This window comes from Neopelma chrysocephalum, unplaced genomic scaffold (assembly GCF_003984885.1).
Source record: "Neopelma chrysocephalum unplaced genomic scaffold, ASM398488v2 Primary Assembly neopelma1_200, whole genome shotgun sequence".
Taxonomy (NCBI): domain Eukaryota; kingdom Metazoa; phylum Chordata; class Aves; order Passeriformes; family Pipridae; genus Neopelma; species Neopelma chrysocephalum.
This window is the reverse complement of record NW_020897862.1, coordinates 822,812-838,352: the sequence shown is the minus strand read 5'-3', so window position 1 is coordinate 838,352 and position 15,541 is coordinate 822,812. Positions and strand designations below refer to the sequence as shown.

General features: G+C 51.0%; 2 protein-coding genes across 2 annotated transcripts; both read right to left on the bottom strand.

The window, feature by feature from the left end:
- Positions 1 to 219: 219 nt before the first annotated feature.
- AGMAT (agmatinase) lies at positions 220 to 4,281 on the bottom strand. Its single transcript, XM_027702898.1, is given in 8 exon segments — positions 220 to 965; positions 1,075 to 1,159; positions 1,422 to 1,601; positions 2,310 to 2,341; positions 2,344 to 2,498; positions 2,634 to 2,682; positions 3,381 to 3,583; positions 3,694 to 4,281. Coding segments are annotated over 8 exon segments (1,149 nt in total). The 5' UTR covers positions 4,065 to 4,281; the 3' UTR covers positions 220 to 891.
- A 1,098-nt stretch (positions 4,282 to 5,379) lies between these two features.
- On the bottom strand, positions 5,380 to 14,815 carry PINK1 (PTEN induced kinase 1). The gene is made up of 8 exons (XM_027702885.1): positions 14,460 to 14,815; positions 12,408 to 12,707; positions 11,375 to 11,478; positions 9,523 to 9,705; positions 8,979 to 9,142; positions 7,893 to 8,020; positions 6,934 to 7,170; positions 5,380 to 6,578 (listed from the first exon to the last, which is right to left on the bottom strand). The coding sequence occupies exons 1-8, from the start codon at positions 14,799 to 14,801 to the stop codon at positions 6,318 to 6,320; spliced, it is 1,719 nt and encodes a 572-aa protein (XP_027558686.1). The 5' UTR covers positions 14,802 to 14,815; the 3' UTR covers positions 5,380 to 6,317.
- Between the last annotated feature and the right edge of the window lie 726 nt (positions 14,816 to 15,541).

Here is a 15,541-nt window from a genome sequence, read left to right as displayed (position 1 = left end):
CCGAGCGATGGCACAGCGCTCGGGGCTGAGGCGAAGGGACACAGGCCCCAGAGTGGAGGTTGTTCCCAAACTCCTCCCTCCCCCTGTCTCTGCCCTTCACCCACAGCAGCCAGGAGCCAGGACACGAGCGCAGCTTGACAAGTAGGACTGAAAACTAGGTACCTATTTTGCACTTTTGATACTGGGAGGGGGGGAATTAACTTATTTGGCAAACTTGTCTTTTTATTTTTTTGTTTTGTTTTGTTTTGTTTTTTGTTTTGTTTTGATTTTGGTTTTGTATTTGTGAACAGGCACTTATGTCATTTTGTTTTAAGACAATTACAGGTTCGCAACCAAAATAAACTTATTTTAATGTGTGATGAGGTGGCTTTGTGTTTCCATGTACAAACTAACCTCACCTCCACGTCGGCTCAGAAATTCCAGGAGTGATTAAACCACTCCTGCCATAGGAAACTCCTGGTTATTCCACCAGCAGGAACTTCAGTCAAACATCCCCCTATGCTCAGCAGGATCCCCAGATGCCCTTTGCTGCCCTCCCTTCCTCTATAGTCATTGTCTTGCTGCCACATCCTAATGGAAGAAACCCTTTACCAGTGAGTTTTGCCAGGAGTCCTGTAAGCTGGGTGAGTAATTGCAGAGGCCAAACACTATTAGCCTCATCTGTCCCTTTACCAGACCAATTTCAAAGCTCCAGACCCCAGTTAAATGGGGTGTCCAAACCCATCTGCTCCCTACAGCTTCTTGGCTTAAAATTACCTTTACTAGTGGAAAATGGCATTTATTCTGTGCTGCAAAGCCCACATTGGCTGCAGCTGGATGAGGGGAAAGGGACATGGAAAGCCTGGCTGGGGACGTGGAGCAGAGTTGTCCTGGAGCAGGCAGGAACTACCCTCACAGTGTCCTCACTCCTGGGAGAACACACAGCATCTCAAACAGTAGGTTTGCACCCAGGAGGGCTGTGTTACCTAAAAAAAGACAAAACAAGGGAAAAAAAAATCCATGAATATCCAATGGCTTTCACTCGTGGCTGCCTCTGCCAGGCACATGTTTTACTCTAGAGATCTTCAGACTCACCAGAGACGTCGTACATTGGTGCGACTTCCACAAGGTCACACCCCACTATGTTCAGGCCTTTGCAGCCACGAATAATCTCCAAAGCCTAGGAAAAAAATGGATTTGGGATCAAGAAACATCTGACCTGGTGGAGCAGTCAGGGCTCTGCTTTCCCCATTTTCATATAAGGAAACCCAACCTCTACAGACCAAATCTCATCAGTTCCACACTTCCCTTCCTCACCAACACAAGGAAACGCTCCCAGGCCTTCCTTAGCCTTCGCTTTGCTGTGCTGGTGGCATGACCTGGGAGCAAAAACATGCCTTTCCCAGTGGGAAATGCAGCTGCATTCCCTGGAGTCCCCTTACCTGTGCAGGTGTGAGCCCAGCTATCTCCGGGGTCCCGGTGCCCGGGGCATACGCGGGGTCTAATCCATCGATATCGAAGCTGATGTACGTGGGCTTGTCCCCCATCTGTGCCCTCACCTCCCCCATCAGCGGCTCCAGGGACTTCATCCAGCACTCCTCAGCTGGGACAACCCGGAAACCCTGCAGGAACACAGACACACGGGCACCTGCTCAGGGAAAGGAGGGAAAAGAGGAGCATCCCCTGCACCGCTGGGGATTTCTGGTGGGATCAACCCTCACCCCAGGGCCGAGCTGCAGAGGTGCTCCTGGAAGCACCTGCCACTCCCTCTCCACATTTTTTTACTCCCTACCCAGCCATTGACGTGGGACAAGATGCAAAAAATGCATGTATTTTATTTATGCATTTTTAATATATATATTTATATATACTTTTTAATATATATTTACTATATATTTATATCAAATATATTTATATATTTACATATTATATTTATATATTACACTTGTATAATATATAAATTTTAAATTATACAAAAATTATAAGTACAAATTTCTGGATATTATTATAAATATATAGCATTTATAATCATAGCATAAATTATAAATATATGGCATATAAATATATATTTAATATACTTACTATATTTATATATTTATAATGCTATATTATACAGCATTATAAATATACAGCATATAAAATATATAGATTATATAAAATTATAATTAATACATATAATATATATTTATTACATATTATTATACTATATTATTTAAATGCATCTGTTTTTTTATCATTTATTATATCCCTGCTGACGGCAAGGAACATTAACGACCGGGGCCTATTCATGGCAGGGAGAGCAGGCAGCGCCCGGCAGTGGATCCCCTCACCTGTTGCCGGCTGTACTCGTAGGGTCGTAGGAGGAGCCTCGGATGCCGATCTGCACCACGCGGCTGCAGTCCAGCAGCCCCTCCTCGACACAGCGCCGGAACGGGGTCCCGTGGTAGATCTTCTCCCCCAGGGCCGTGTCCGCGGTGTCCGTGTGAGCATCCACGTGCACCAGGCCCACGGGACCGTGTCTACTCCAGACAGGGTGGACGCGTTAGTCCCCACCCTGTGCACAATGGCCCTGCCCACCGCGTGGAGAGCAAACCAGGGGCATTCCTGAGGCGCTTCCCAGGTCCTTATTTTACACCTCCAGGTTAAAAACTTACTTTGCTGCCAGGGCCTGCAGGATTGGGTATGTTATGGTGTGCTCTCCACCTGCAGCAGAACAGGGAAGAGGGGGTAACACACTGCAAGAGCTGGTCAGCACTCATTACCTTTGTTCACAGGTATTTTTTTCCCTCCTTGCATTTATCCTGCATTTATTTATACACTCCAGAGCTTTATTCCCGAAGGAAAACCTGAGGCTCCTGAGTGCAGGTTGTTTCCTCTCTCCTCTTTCCTCCTGGGGAGGACCAGAGATGCAGGACTGCCAGCAGGGACAGCCAGTGGAGCAGGACCCTTAACTGGGCTTATAAATAGACACATGATCCATTTCTGAGGATGCTGTAACTGGTGATTTGCCCCTCGTTACTCTACACATTCTCTTCCTTTAGCAATGCCAAGCTGTGACAGCTGCAAACTTGAACATGTGGCCAAATGAGGCCTCATGCAAAGCCAGGCACGCCCACAGCTGGATGAACACAAGGGATGTGTCCTGGTCTGGTTCTGCAGGACACCAAAAACACGTTACTGACTGTATTTACAGACTGACCCATCCTCATCATTTTTGACCTAGAAGGGGCATCAAAGAACAGTCAGTCCAGCAGAGAGCCCGTGCATTTACCCACGACACAGCACAACGCCCTGTGCAGGGGATGGATGCATCACTCACCCTCTGCTGTGTTGGGATTGAATGATGGGAGGGAGGAGGAAGAGGAGGAGTTTGGCTGAGCAGGTGGACACATGGTCCTTACCCAAGGTGAGGGGCACACAGCCAGAGGCCACGATCTCCTGGTAGGACTCTCGGATGAGGCGGCAGCTGTCGGGCAGGTTGTAAAGGTTCACGTTCACGTCCCCGATGTCAGCGACCCGCAGGGAGTCGAAAGGCGCAGCCCCGGTGCTGCTGTTGTACCTCCTCACCATGGCTGACTCCGCGCGGATCTGACGTGGGCCGAACCTGGGGAATGGCGCAGCTGGAAAAGCCACCGGGCAGAGTTCCCAGCACTCCTCTCAGCAGAGGAGAGCTGTGCCAGAGTGAAGGACCAGCTCCCCACGGCTCACCCTTACCTGGCTCCCGGCCGGTTGGATGTACCTGTATCCAGCGGGACACCGACAAACGCCGCGTCCAGTCCCTGCGCCGACGCCTGCACGGGGAGTCTCATCATGGAGCAGACCCCCACGGGCCGGGCCACGAGCAGGGCACTGGGGGGCACGTTGAACTGTGAGCCCCAGCAGCAAGGGGCCCTGCTCCCCGGGATCGGGGGCTGGAGGAACCCCTTGGACGCACTGGGTGAGGAGCTGGAGGCAGCCAGAGGAGCCCGGAGCCACGGGCTGCAGTGTGAGGCAGCCACTGCAGTGGTCACAGTCAGCTTGCGAGTGCAGGGCCCAGCTTGCCAGGGCAGCAGCTGGAAGCAGCCAGCCCGGAGCAGGTGCCTCATCCTGCTCCACAGACTCCCACCCTCTCTCCCACAGGGAACACAGCAAGAGGTGCTGTGGAGCCGGTTCCGTCTCCACTCGAGTGTCAGGGGTGGGCAGAGAGCCAGCAGCCTCCGCCAAGCCTCCTTCCAGGGTTCAAAGTGCAGTGGGACACCCCACTGTCCGGGGAAGGGCAGAGATCCAGCCCAGCCACCCCCTTTCCAATGGCACAGTCCTGGCAAACACCAGGAGCAAACACGGCAGCGAGAGGCTTTGGCTTGAGTGCCTCCACCAAGAGCCTGTGCAGGGATTAGCGGGACAGGGCAGGAGGGGACGCACTGGGAAATGTCCCAGTTTGCTCCCCTCGGGCATTCACAGACAGCATGGCAGCATTTGTAGCATTGACAGCTTGTACTTTTAACCTGCACCTCACAAAAGCACCCAGAATGCTGAAGAATCATGAAAACGGAAGGCAGGAGGGAAAGAAAACAAAAGGAAAGTCCGAGCTCAGCAGAACCATAGGCGGACAAAATGCAAGCACAGGGGAAGCATTAACAGGGATTTAAGGACCAGAGGGACAAGCTATGGGACAAGCATTTTAGGCTCTTTTTGAGGACAGAGATGAAATGATTGCCAGGGCAAGCAAGTTTCCAGTGTCTGGAGTTGACCAGCACAGATTAAACCCTGGCTGGACAAATACCAACATGCTTGAAACCAGATGGCTCCAGCTCCTAATTCTGCTCCCCACTCATGTAGAAACTAGACTTGGGAAAGGCATGGGAATGATGTTCACAGCAGAAAGAGGGCTCAGAGCATAGATCCACTACACAGGGATGGTATTTACTCTTCAAAAGGCTCCAAAGGCAGTGTCCAGGGAATGTGCCTCGCTGCCAGACCTGGGCACAGAGCTCACGGGAGAGCACACACAAACCCAAGGCAGCAAAGACACACTGCAAGAATTCAGTATTGTATGAAAAAGCAGCACCCGCTTTGGTTGGGTCAGATCAATATTACAAAGGTCTTTTTTTGCAACTTTTTTCCCCAAAGAGCTCAGTTTTCTGTGATTCCCTCTTTGCTGAACTGAAATGCTGTGCAGGACCCTGGCAGAACATTGTCATGTGATGGTTGGGGATATCAGCCATTGCTGTCATCCACCTGGAAACTGCAGGAGCAGCCAGAGATATACCATGCAGGAGAGCACAAAAAGGGCACATCTACAAGCAAAATCCATTCCTCTTTGGGAAACTCACTTGGAATAAAATACTGTGTTCCACAGTCAGCACTGGAAAGAGCTGAACGATTGTTTAAGACACCATGGATTGAGAGAACCCACACAGCCACAGAGCTTAATCTTCAATTTATTGTGCAACAAGCGTAAATAACTTTGTCCCCGAGTTTCTCTAAACACATTTATAGACACAAAATTGAATGATGTTTCATAAACATGGCTGTTGTTATTTAAAGATTGATGTTTCCTGTCCTCCCCACCAAAGGATATTATTTCACTGAATTAAAAACAGGCAGGTAAAACAGCAGAGCATCACACTAAGCTCTTTAAGCAGGTGCTGCTGCTCAGCCTCATTTTGTTTGGAGCACCATCCCTAACTGGACAGTCTGACTCAGCCTTGGACCCTGCAGCAGCATCACCACACAAATACAACAGTTAAGAACAGACGCAAGTGGGGTTTGAGGATGATGTGCCTCCACTATCCTGCGCACAACTGTGAGGTACTCAGTGCTGCTGACGCTCACGTTACCAGGCAGCACCTCACCAGGAAGCTTCCAGGCTTGTCATTTTGCAGCTCACAGGAATAGCAGCCTCAGACCACCACTGGTTTCCCCAAGAACAGAGAAACTGCACATCCCTTTGTCAGCTCAGCTTTCCCAGAGTGTTAAAATTGTGATGTTTCCATGTAAAGTGCAGGCAGACAGTGCCTCCTCCCACCCACCCCATCTCAAAGGGAACCTGCTCCACTCAACACACAAGTCAAGAAAGAATTCCCAAATGGGAGCAAAACCAACCACGTACCTCAGGACACCTGCAAGGTCCACACATCCTCCCACCCAGAGAGTAAGGAAGCAAGGACATCTCCTCTAGAAGGGGGAGAAAAGCAGGGTGTGCTAACACTTGCTAGAGGAAACTCAAGCTCTTAAACACAGGCCTGCAGTTTGTTCCCTAAAGCACTACAGGATTCCAGGCAGACAGAAAGGACAGGTTCCTATGTGCCTTTAGAAAGTGCCATTTAACTGAAATGCTCGTGTTCCAGGTGGTTCTTTCACCCAGAATGGCTTCTCCAGGCCAGCAACAGGAATATTGCTGCCCAGAGGTCTTCAAACTCGAGGTTTGCCAAAAAGCACATCTTCATTTTGGTTTCTACCCGGCTTTTATCCACCAGCCTGATGGTGAGCAGGGTGGCAGCTGACTGGCAGAGGAGCCAGGCGATCATCTGGTCGGGTTTCAGGGTCCTGGATGCTACAACACTGTCACCCCAGAGGCTCAGGTGAAGCACGTTTGCAGCAACTCTCGCAGACAACCTCTGCAAGAGGAGGGAGGGGGAAGGTTAGCTGATCCCTCTGCACTCAGTCACATCAGCAGCACAGAGCATCTGTACTGACAAAACTCTCTGTCAATTAAAAACTCTTTGTGATTATTAATATCAGGCTGCTCAGTGAAACCCCCAATTTTAGGTCCAGTCCTGACACAAACATCTGCTGAAATCCCTGAAATGATTCAGCACCACTGTCCCTCAGCAAAGACTTTTTGTTTAGATTTGACCCTTATGGAGGCTGCAGTGAGATCTGGATCAACTCCTGCACTCGCAGTCCCCCAAGGCAAAACAATCCACAAATGGCACTCCCAAAGGGCATATCTTGAAGACAACGGTGTCTTACCTTGTTGGGATCCCTCTGAAGCAGCATCTTTATCACTTGCTTCACCTCGAGGGGCACGTGATCAGGCAGGAGCGGCAGCTGGTCCTCCTGGTAACTTCTGCTTTCCAGAGTCGAGTCCCCGTGGCCATAGAAAGGATTGGCCTGGCCCAGGATTTCGTAGGCGATCGCTCCAACAGCCCAAGCATCGGCTTTACTGTAGTTGATCACTGTGCCTGGGCCAGGTGACGCTGTGATCACCTGCCACAGAGAGGGGGATGCTCAAATAAACAGCCCGAGTGTGGCCTCTGTGCTCAAATTTGATTTTCAATGGTCAAATCAGCATTTTTCCCGTAATAAACTGAAAGACTGAAACCAAAGGTGGGTTCCATGGAGATCTCCAGTGTAAATATTCCCCATTGGCATGAAATAAGCCTCTGGCACTGCTCAGCCCACTGGGATACTGGGAGGAGTTTGGACATTGCACCTAAGTTGCCACTGACTGGCATTCTCTGAGTCCCAAGGGCTATTTCCTGCTGGAATTATGGAGACAGGAGACATGGAGATGAACAACCGACACCACAGCAAGGTGCTCCAGGTCCAGCAGGCAGTTAAGGGTGTCTTGGCTTTTATTAGGGTTATCATCAGAGAAATAATAAGGAACTGCAAATAATTTCACAACCGCCTTGAACTTCAGCCAAAAACCACTGTTGCAACACGAGGACTGCTGCATATAATTCTTTATAGTTACACAAGAAGGGGCCTGAATAAAGACTGAAGAGTAAATTTTGGGGGGAAAGACACCAACTGATTACATTTCACCTGTTAGAGCTCAAGGTGTCTGTTGGACAGTGCTCAGCTCAGGCTTCACCAAGCCTAACTTAAGTTAGGACATGGACCTTCTATGCCGCCAGAACTTTTAGTCCCGACAGCAGGACAAGCAGAAAACCAGCACCACAAACCACCACTTCAGAGGGACTCACCTCTGGTGCCATAAGGCAGCCGTTGCCACCCCGATCCACGTAGGAGCTGGTGAAAGGCAGCCTCAGGCCAACTTTTTCATCTGCCAGACAGCAGCCAAAGTCGGTGATGACCAGCCAGGGGCAGCCAGCTGTGAACAACACAGGGCTGGCAGAGTTAGGGTTCTGCTTGGGAGGACATGGCTGCACTGAACACATCACATCAACACCCAGCTTGGTGTCCTCTGCAAACTGACTGAGGGTGCACTCCCATACCTCATCCAGATAGTTGATTCAACAGAGCAACCTGGTCTAGGGGGAGGTATCCCTGCCAATGGCAGGGGGGTTGGAATGAGGTGAGCTTTAAGGTCCCATCCAACCCAGGCCATTCTATGATTCTAAATCCTGAGCCCTCGGGAAGAGGGAATCCTCCATATCGTGCGCCCTCTCTCAGGGAAGGCAAGGTGCATTCCCGTACTCTCTGTCTCTCCCTGATACTCTTCAAGCTAATTCTTCTACTCCTAATTACACAGACCTGCCTGCTATTGCTTCCTGCCCATTTAAATCTCAATCACACTGAAAATGAGCTCAGGTAATTAAAATCTCCGTTAGAGGCTGACAGAACAAGCCTATGAAAAAGATGCTTTTGGTCGTAACAGTCAATTCCTCTTGCTCCCAACCCATGTTTCATCATCCCAGGGTGCAGCAGAATTAACCTGGCTATGGAGTAAGATTTCAAGAGGCTCTCTGTGCAGTTTGGCCTGGGAGAGATGACAGAGCCAACAGCCTGAAGCAAAGGCACCTGTAGCATCCCAAATGTGGCGTTATCAGATGCTCCAGTGAACACTGGCTGTGCTCATGCAATGCATCACCTCAGCAATACTCTGTGTCCATGTTAATGATCCAAAACCTCATGCACAGACAGGATCCATGACTTCCCCACTGCTGCAGTGACACCAAATACCAAGCTAAAAGTTAAACCTGAGATTCTTCAAAGGGTTTGATGCTTTTTCCCCCCATGCACGCAGCTGGGTGAGACTTCCCGGAATACCTACACGACTGTATCCCTTCTGCAAGTTAATTGGCATTTATCCTCAGGGATCTACGCACCAGAATCGAATTCAACCAGGATGTTGTCAGACTTGAGGTCTCTGTGTGCTATCCCATGTCGAACAAGATGGTCCACGCCTTCCAAGAGCTGTAAAATCATCATTGTGGAGAGGCGAACGTCCGGAGTGTTCTCCCGCAGATACTGGCGCAGTGTGCAAGGGTAACTAGGCAGAACAAGGAAAAACTGGGAATTAGCATCCTGGAAGCTTATCACTGGCAGTTCAACCTCAGTGTTGGCTCATCTCATTGCTGATTCTACTCCATCTCTAGCAGCATGCTCAGACTAAGGGTGAAGTTCAGGCTTAGGAGGGCAGGTGAATGGGGACAAACTCCACATTTCTTACTTTAATTTGGGGTAATTATTAAAAAGAACAGTTTGTGTTCATTGTGGAAGCAGAGTTAGAATCTGAAGGACTTGGAACAGTACTGGGAGGCATTTCCAAGAGCATATACTGCTCTTTGGCAGCAGCCCAGGCCCAAGCTTTGCAGGGGCCTGCGGAGCACAGAGTACCCAAGTCACGTTAACCAGATTCTCTCCACCTACTTCTTCATCACCAAGAAGAGCGTCCGGCTGTGACCGATCCCTCTGGGATTCAGGCTCAATGGAAGCATGTCGGGATAGTCAGCAAAGGCTCCAGGCAGCAAAGGGACAGAGGATGTGAATGCTCGGATCACTTGGATTATATTTGGATGGGGTTGCAACTTCTTCCTCCCAAGGATGGGTTTTCTGCGTGGAAGGAGAGACACCACAGACTGCATCAGTCTCCTGGTCAGTTCTGATGGATCACAGACATGTTGCTGTTATTTCTGGAATTACTTTCCATTAATATGGCACATCCTCCCCACCAAGGGGTTCCACAGCAGCGAGCAAACACATTTATTCTGCACTGGAAACCTCATCAGAGAGAGATTAAAGCTGCACAGCGTGGATTACAGGACTGCACGTTAAGCAAATAGTCAGACATTCACATCCTGAATTCATTCAGTGAGGAAGAACATGGGCAGCAGCTTCTCAGCCCTCATGACCCATTTCCCAAGTAGCACCTCTGGCCCAGCATTTCCAAGGTGGATGCAGAGCACCTGCAGCTCGAGTGGATCCACCACAGCAGCTTCAAGTACCTTTTCTAGATTTCAGAATCTACCACAGCAAACTGAGCCAGCCAAGGCTTCACAGGGGCTCTCCTGTAACTGGATTTCCCTATATTCCATGGCCACACAGGAAAATCAGGGGCTTAACCTACGCTGCAAATGAAGCTTTGATAGAAACCCTCACACATAACACTCAGCCTTTCATTTTACTCAAGCCCTACAAAACCTTCCACACTGCTAACAAGGTCAGAGCCAGTCAGAGGCTGCTCTTCCATTCGAAAAGAGCTACAACAGCTCTAGAGGAAAAAATCCAAACACAATTACTTTGTTAGACACAAAATAAGGTAAACCTCACACCAGAAGTATTGATTTAGACCCTCTATTTTATGGCACAGGCAGGAAGCTCTCGCTACAATGAAAAGCAGGTTACCTGTCTGCATCTGCAACACAGATCTCTCATCCTCTGAATGTCAAATACCCCTTTGGCTGCTCTGTTGCATTCCCAGCCAGCCACACAGGGCACAGCATTCATTATTCATTTGTATTGGCAGCCGGGATGGATTTGAAATTTAAATCAGGCAATCTGGGCTGTAGACTCCATTGTTTCAAATGGAACAAAAAGACATATTTTTGAACAAAAAGATAGCTAACTCAAGGTAATTTAAAAGTTTCCATGAGATTTTCCACCTTCATGCTGCTTGTTCACTTCCCACTCAGGTGAAAGAGTGGGAACTGAGTAATTTCCATTTTCCTTCTCACTGGTTTCCCTGCACTAACCCAGTTTCAACCTCCCTGCCCAGCACCCACTTTACACCAAACCAGTTCTCAAATCTCACAGTCAAATTGTATTACAGTGAAATCATTTGATGTTTAACACACTCAAACTGTTACCTACTGCAGGTATGTATTTCTGCAATTAAAAAGCACCACGGTGCATATTTAAATGATCTTTAATCAGTGGCTCCTCCAGCCTTTGACTCAGCAGAGACCAACACATTTCACACACAGACAAACTAAGGCATTGGGCAGGAAGTGCCTGGCCACAGCCACCCACCAGACCCCTGGAAGGACCCCAAATGCTCCCAAAATATTGGCATGCCCTTCCAACACCCTTTGGATCACAAAGGTTAGCTGTGGATATTCCCTGCACACCAAACTTAATAATCCCTGGGTTTATCTCCTTTCAGGAACTATTCTAGAAAGCTCTGGCCACCTTCTTAACAGTGCATATTGCTGCAAAATTAATCCATGGATAGAATCAGTCCATCACCATTTGAGAACCATCCCCATTTCCATAATGTCCATACCTGCGGCCAGAGACGGCTCCGTATTCCCCGGATAAAGCAACTCCAGTGGCTGGAACGAGCTCTCGGCCCATGGCATCGAGGATGGCTTCACTTGAGGAACCAGCCTGCAACAACAACCACACCCCACGTTGGTTTAAGCTCCAAAATCATCCACTGCAGGCTAAAAGCAGACAATCCTTATGCTGGCACTGTGTCTGGAGCTGGATCCACTGAGACAAAATTCCAGGGGCTGCCCTCTCTTGAAAATCAGGGAAGGCAATTAAGTACTTAAAGATTTCACCAAGGGATGCAGCAAGAAAAAATCTGTTTGTCACTTCAAATGCACCCTTGACTGTCAGTGCTCCAAGCTACACCTTCACACTCACTTTCAACTCCCAAACCCAAGTGGAAAAGCCCACAGCTAAGCACCAGGGTACTTCTGGAGCCCAGTGGATTCCAGATTTTGGCATTTTGGAAGATTCTCTTGGAATATCCACTTGTCACATCAAGTGCCACTAAACCTCTTCAACAGGGAAAGCCCTGTGGATTTTTTTTCATGTGGAATAGCCACACTGAGGGGTTGGATCACCAGTCATATGAGGTGAGAAACTCTGGAGCAGATCTTGGCCAGTCACCTGATGGCAAGGGGACCCAGCAGGAAGGTTACTGCCTACCCTGTGACTCTTCAGGAAGAAACCCCATCTCTGTGCTGACACTGACAGAACACCAATTCCTAAATCACAGGTTTTCCCATTCTTAGACCTTTCCATCAGAGCCAGTTTCAGAAAACCTTTTCTTCCCAAAACATTCCCTCCATACCCAACAACTCCAGCAGCAGGAGCTCTCAGTGCCGGTTCCAGAGGATGATGAACGCTAATTACCTCGCTATGGGACTCCTTCCTAACACTCCACATCTCCAGTGTCACCTATCAACAGCTTTGTTGTGACACGCTCATCCTGCACTCCATAATTAGCACTTTCAACACTCCAGTATTAAACATTCCAGCCAGAATTCCCCAGCGACAGACACAGGAACTCAGAGCTGACTCCTTACCGAAATATTCCACATCATTTTGATAGCTAAGGGAAAAGCCCCTTTCGGTTGGTGTTTCACTACAGGCTCCTCTTCAGCTGCCTGGGAAGCCGAGCCGTGATCCTGCTGCATGGCTGGGAGATGGCTGCTCTCCGCACATTCCCGAGGATTGGGAGAGAAAGGAATAGCTGCTTCGTACACGGCGGCACTGCAGCCCTTCCCGATGGGTTGGCCGATGAGATATTCCTCCAGCTTGAAGCCCTGCCAGCGGAAGGAGCTCAGGGGATCTTTCTGAGGCTTGTTCTTCCCAACAAACACTGTCTGAAAGGAATAAGAACAGAAAAACACGCTCAGTTATTCCAGACTTCCCAGCGAGTGAGAACTTGGTATTTAGGTGGTATTACACATCCTGTTGGGTTGGTCAACCTGAAAGGCACAATCAGGCTCTAGGCACTGGGCTCAAATCACTGTATCCAGGAGGAAAATAATTTGCAGACCGTGTATTTTTGTCTGGAACAATCTACTCCTAAAATAGTCTTTTCCAAAGGTGCCCCTTCTGAGGGACAAAAAGGAATGGGGAGGGAGATTCATTTGCCAATCTAGAGTATAAATATATTTTGCCCAGAGAAGCTGTGGCTGCCCCATCCCTGGAAGTGTTCAAGGCCAGGTGGGATGGGGCTTGGAGCAACCTGGGATAGTGGAAAGTGTCCCTGCCCACAGCAGGGGGTAGAATGAGAAGAGCTTTAAGGTCCCTTCATCCAAAACCATTCCATGATTCTGTGATTGTGTAAAGACAAGTCTAACTGAATACTTCTAAAAAGAGATGCACTATTACATTTTCCTTACTCTCCATAAATACATCAGGCAAACAGCATTTAAAAGAAAACGCAAATAAGAGCAACAACAGGAAAAACAATGCCCTGAGCTTTTCTGGCAGCCAAGTACAAGGATTGGTTAGGTCAAGGAACAGTGAATCCGTGACGGGAGGGAGTTGGGGGAGGAAATCAAGAGATGTGAGAAGACAACACACAGGAGGCTGTTCTGGAGTTTAAGCACAGTTCTGGTGGCGCCCCAATTGTCACCTGCACTGATACAAACCAGTGCACTTCCCTACAGCCCCAACGTGGTGGTGGCCACCTCAGGGATGTGTCATGGGACAAACAGACACAGATTCAGGGACAGCAAATGGAACTACCTGGTAAGAGCAGGGGAGAGAAAGCATCCTGAGAAACTTCAGGGAAAGGCAGAACCTCCACAGGAGTGTGTCTGCCAGCCAGTGGAGCAAGTGACAGGTGGCTCTGGGCACCAAAGGTCTATTTTTACCCAGGAAATATGTTCGGCACCATCCGTCACCAGAGCCCTGCCAGCACAGCCTGGCCCAGCACTGTGGGGTCCCCGTCTGTCTCAGGGAGAGGTGACAAACCTGAACATCAACACCAGTGTCCTGGGACACGAGACCCCCACCAGCAGGGCCCTGACCCACTCCCTTTGTGGGGGCAGAGGGAGTGAGGGGCTCCCCACCGTGATGACCCACCAGTACCTGCTTTAGGGTGTCGAGGGGCTGCTGAGCAAGAGGCTTCTCCAGGACCCTAATCTGGGGAAGGAAGAGGTGCGTGTGGGGCTTCTCCCGGCAGTTCCCACCTTTGGGGATGTGCCTGAGGGCTGCTCACAGCTGCACCCTCCAACCTCCCCGGGGGAAGATGGGGAGCTGTGTTTGTGGGGTGCTCCCCACTGCAGCGACCCTCCCCTCCCCTTTATGGAGGGTGTCTGCGGGGTTCCCCAAAGCGGGATCCCCCCCTCGCCTTTATGAGGGGTGTCTAAGGTGCTCCCCAAAGTAAGGACCCCCTTCCCCTTCATGGGGGGTGCCTGGGGGGACTCCTCAAAGTAGGAACCCTCTGTGCCCTTCACGAGGCGTTTCTGAGGGTCTCCCTAAAACAAGGTCCCTCCATTCCCTTCATGAGGGGTGTCTGAGGGGCTCCCCCAGCAGTGCCCCCCTCCCTTCACGGAGGGCGCCCCAGGCGCTCCCCAGCGGGATCCCCGGGCCTGCGGGCGCCGCCGCCGCCCCCTCCCCACCTGGATATGCCGGCACGCCGCCTCGGCCCGTCGCTGCTCCTCTAGGCGCGGCTCCACCAGCCCCAGCGCCATGGCCAGCGCCAGGCAGGCCCCGCCGGGCCCCCGCCGCGCCACGGCCGCCAGTCCGCCCGCAGGGCCGCGCAGGAGAAGGCGGCCGGCGGCCGGTAGCCAGGACAGCCACGGCCGCCATGGCGAGGCCGGCGGGGCGGCGCGGAGGCCGGTGCAGGGGTCGGCGCGGGGGTCGGTGCGGAGGTCGGCGCGGGGGTGGACACGGGGGGCGCAGGGCGGGCGGCACCGCGGCAGCAGCCGCAGGGCCCGGGCCAGGAGCAGCCGAACCGCCATGGCGGCCTGAGGGAGCGAGGGGCGGGGCCGGGGGGCGGGGACAGGGGGGAGCGGGGCCAATGGGGAGGGAGGACACGCCCTGAGACCACGCCCACTGTCAGTGCGAGGCCACGCCCACAGAGGGCACGGGACGGGGATGGGGGGAAAGGGAATGGGGTATGGAACGGAACGGGGAATGGGGAATGGGATGGGGAATGAAGAAGGGAAGGGAATGGGGAATGGAGAGGGGAAGGGAATGGGGCAAGGAGAGGGGAAGGGAATGGGGCAGGGAATGGGACGTGGAATGAGGCATGGAGTGAGGTATGGAATGGGGTATGGAATGGGATAGGGACTGGGGCGGAGAATGAGGCATAGAATAGGGCATGGAATAGGGCAAGGAATGGGACATGGAGTGGGACAGGGAATGGGGCTTGGAGTGGGGAAGGGAACGGGACAGGGAATGGGACAGGGAATGGGGCATGGAGTGGGACAGGCAATAGGGTATGGAGTGGGACAGGGAATGGGGTATGGAGTGGGGCATGGAGTGGAGTATGGAATGGCGTATGGAGTTAGGGTATGGAATGGGGCATGGAGTGGGGTATGGAATGGGGTATGGAGTGGGGTATGGAATGGGGTATGGAGTGGGGCATGGAGTGGGACAGAGAATGGGGTATGGAGTGGGGCATAGAGTGGGCCAGGGAATGGGGCATGGAATGGGGTATGGAATGAGACAGGGACTGGGGCAGGGAATGAGGCACAGA

What these genes read in the sequence shown, in the direction of transcription:
- PINK1 (XM_027702885.1), bottom strand. Translation starts at nt 14,801, where the DNA reads ATGGCGGTTCGGCTGCTCCTGGCCCGGGCCCTGCGGCTGCTGCCGCGG. An exon ending in CGGCGTGCCGGCATATCCAG is followed by an intron (nt 12,708 to 14,459) that starts GTGGGGAGGGGG and finishes TATTCCTTTCAG; the next exon opens with ACAGTGTTTGTTGGGAAGAA. An exon ending in CCTGGTTGAATTCGATTCTG is followed by an intron (nt 8,021 to 8,978) that starts GTGCGTAGATCC and finishes TGTTGTTCACAG; the next exon opens with CTGGCTGCCCCTGGCTGGTC.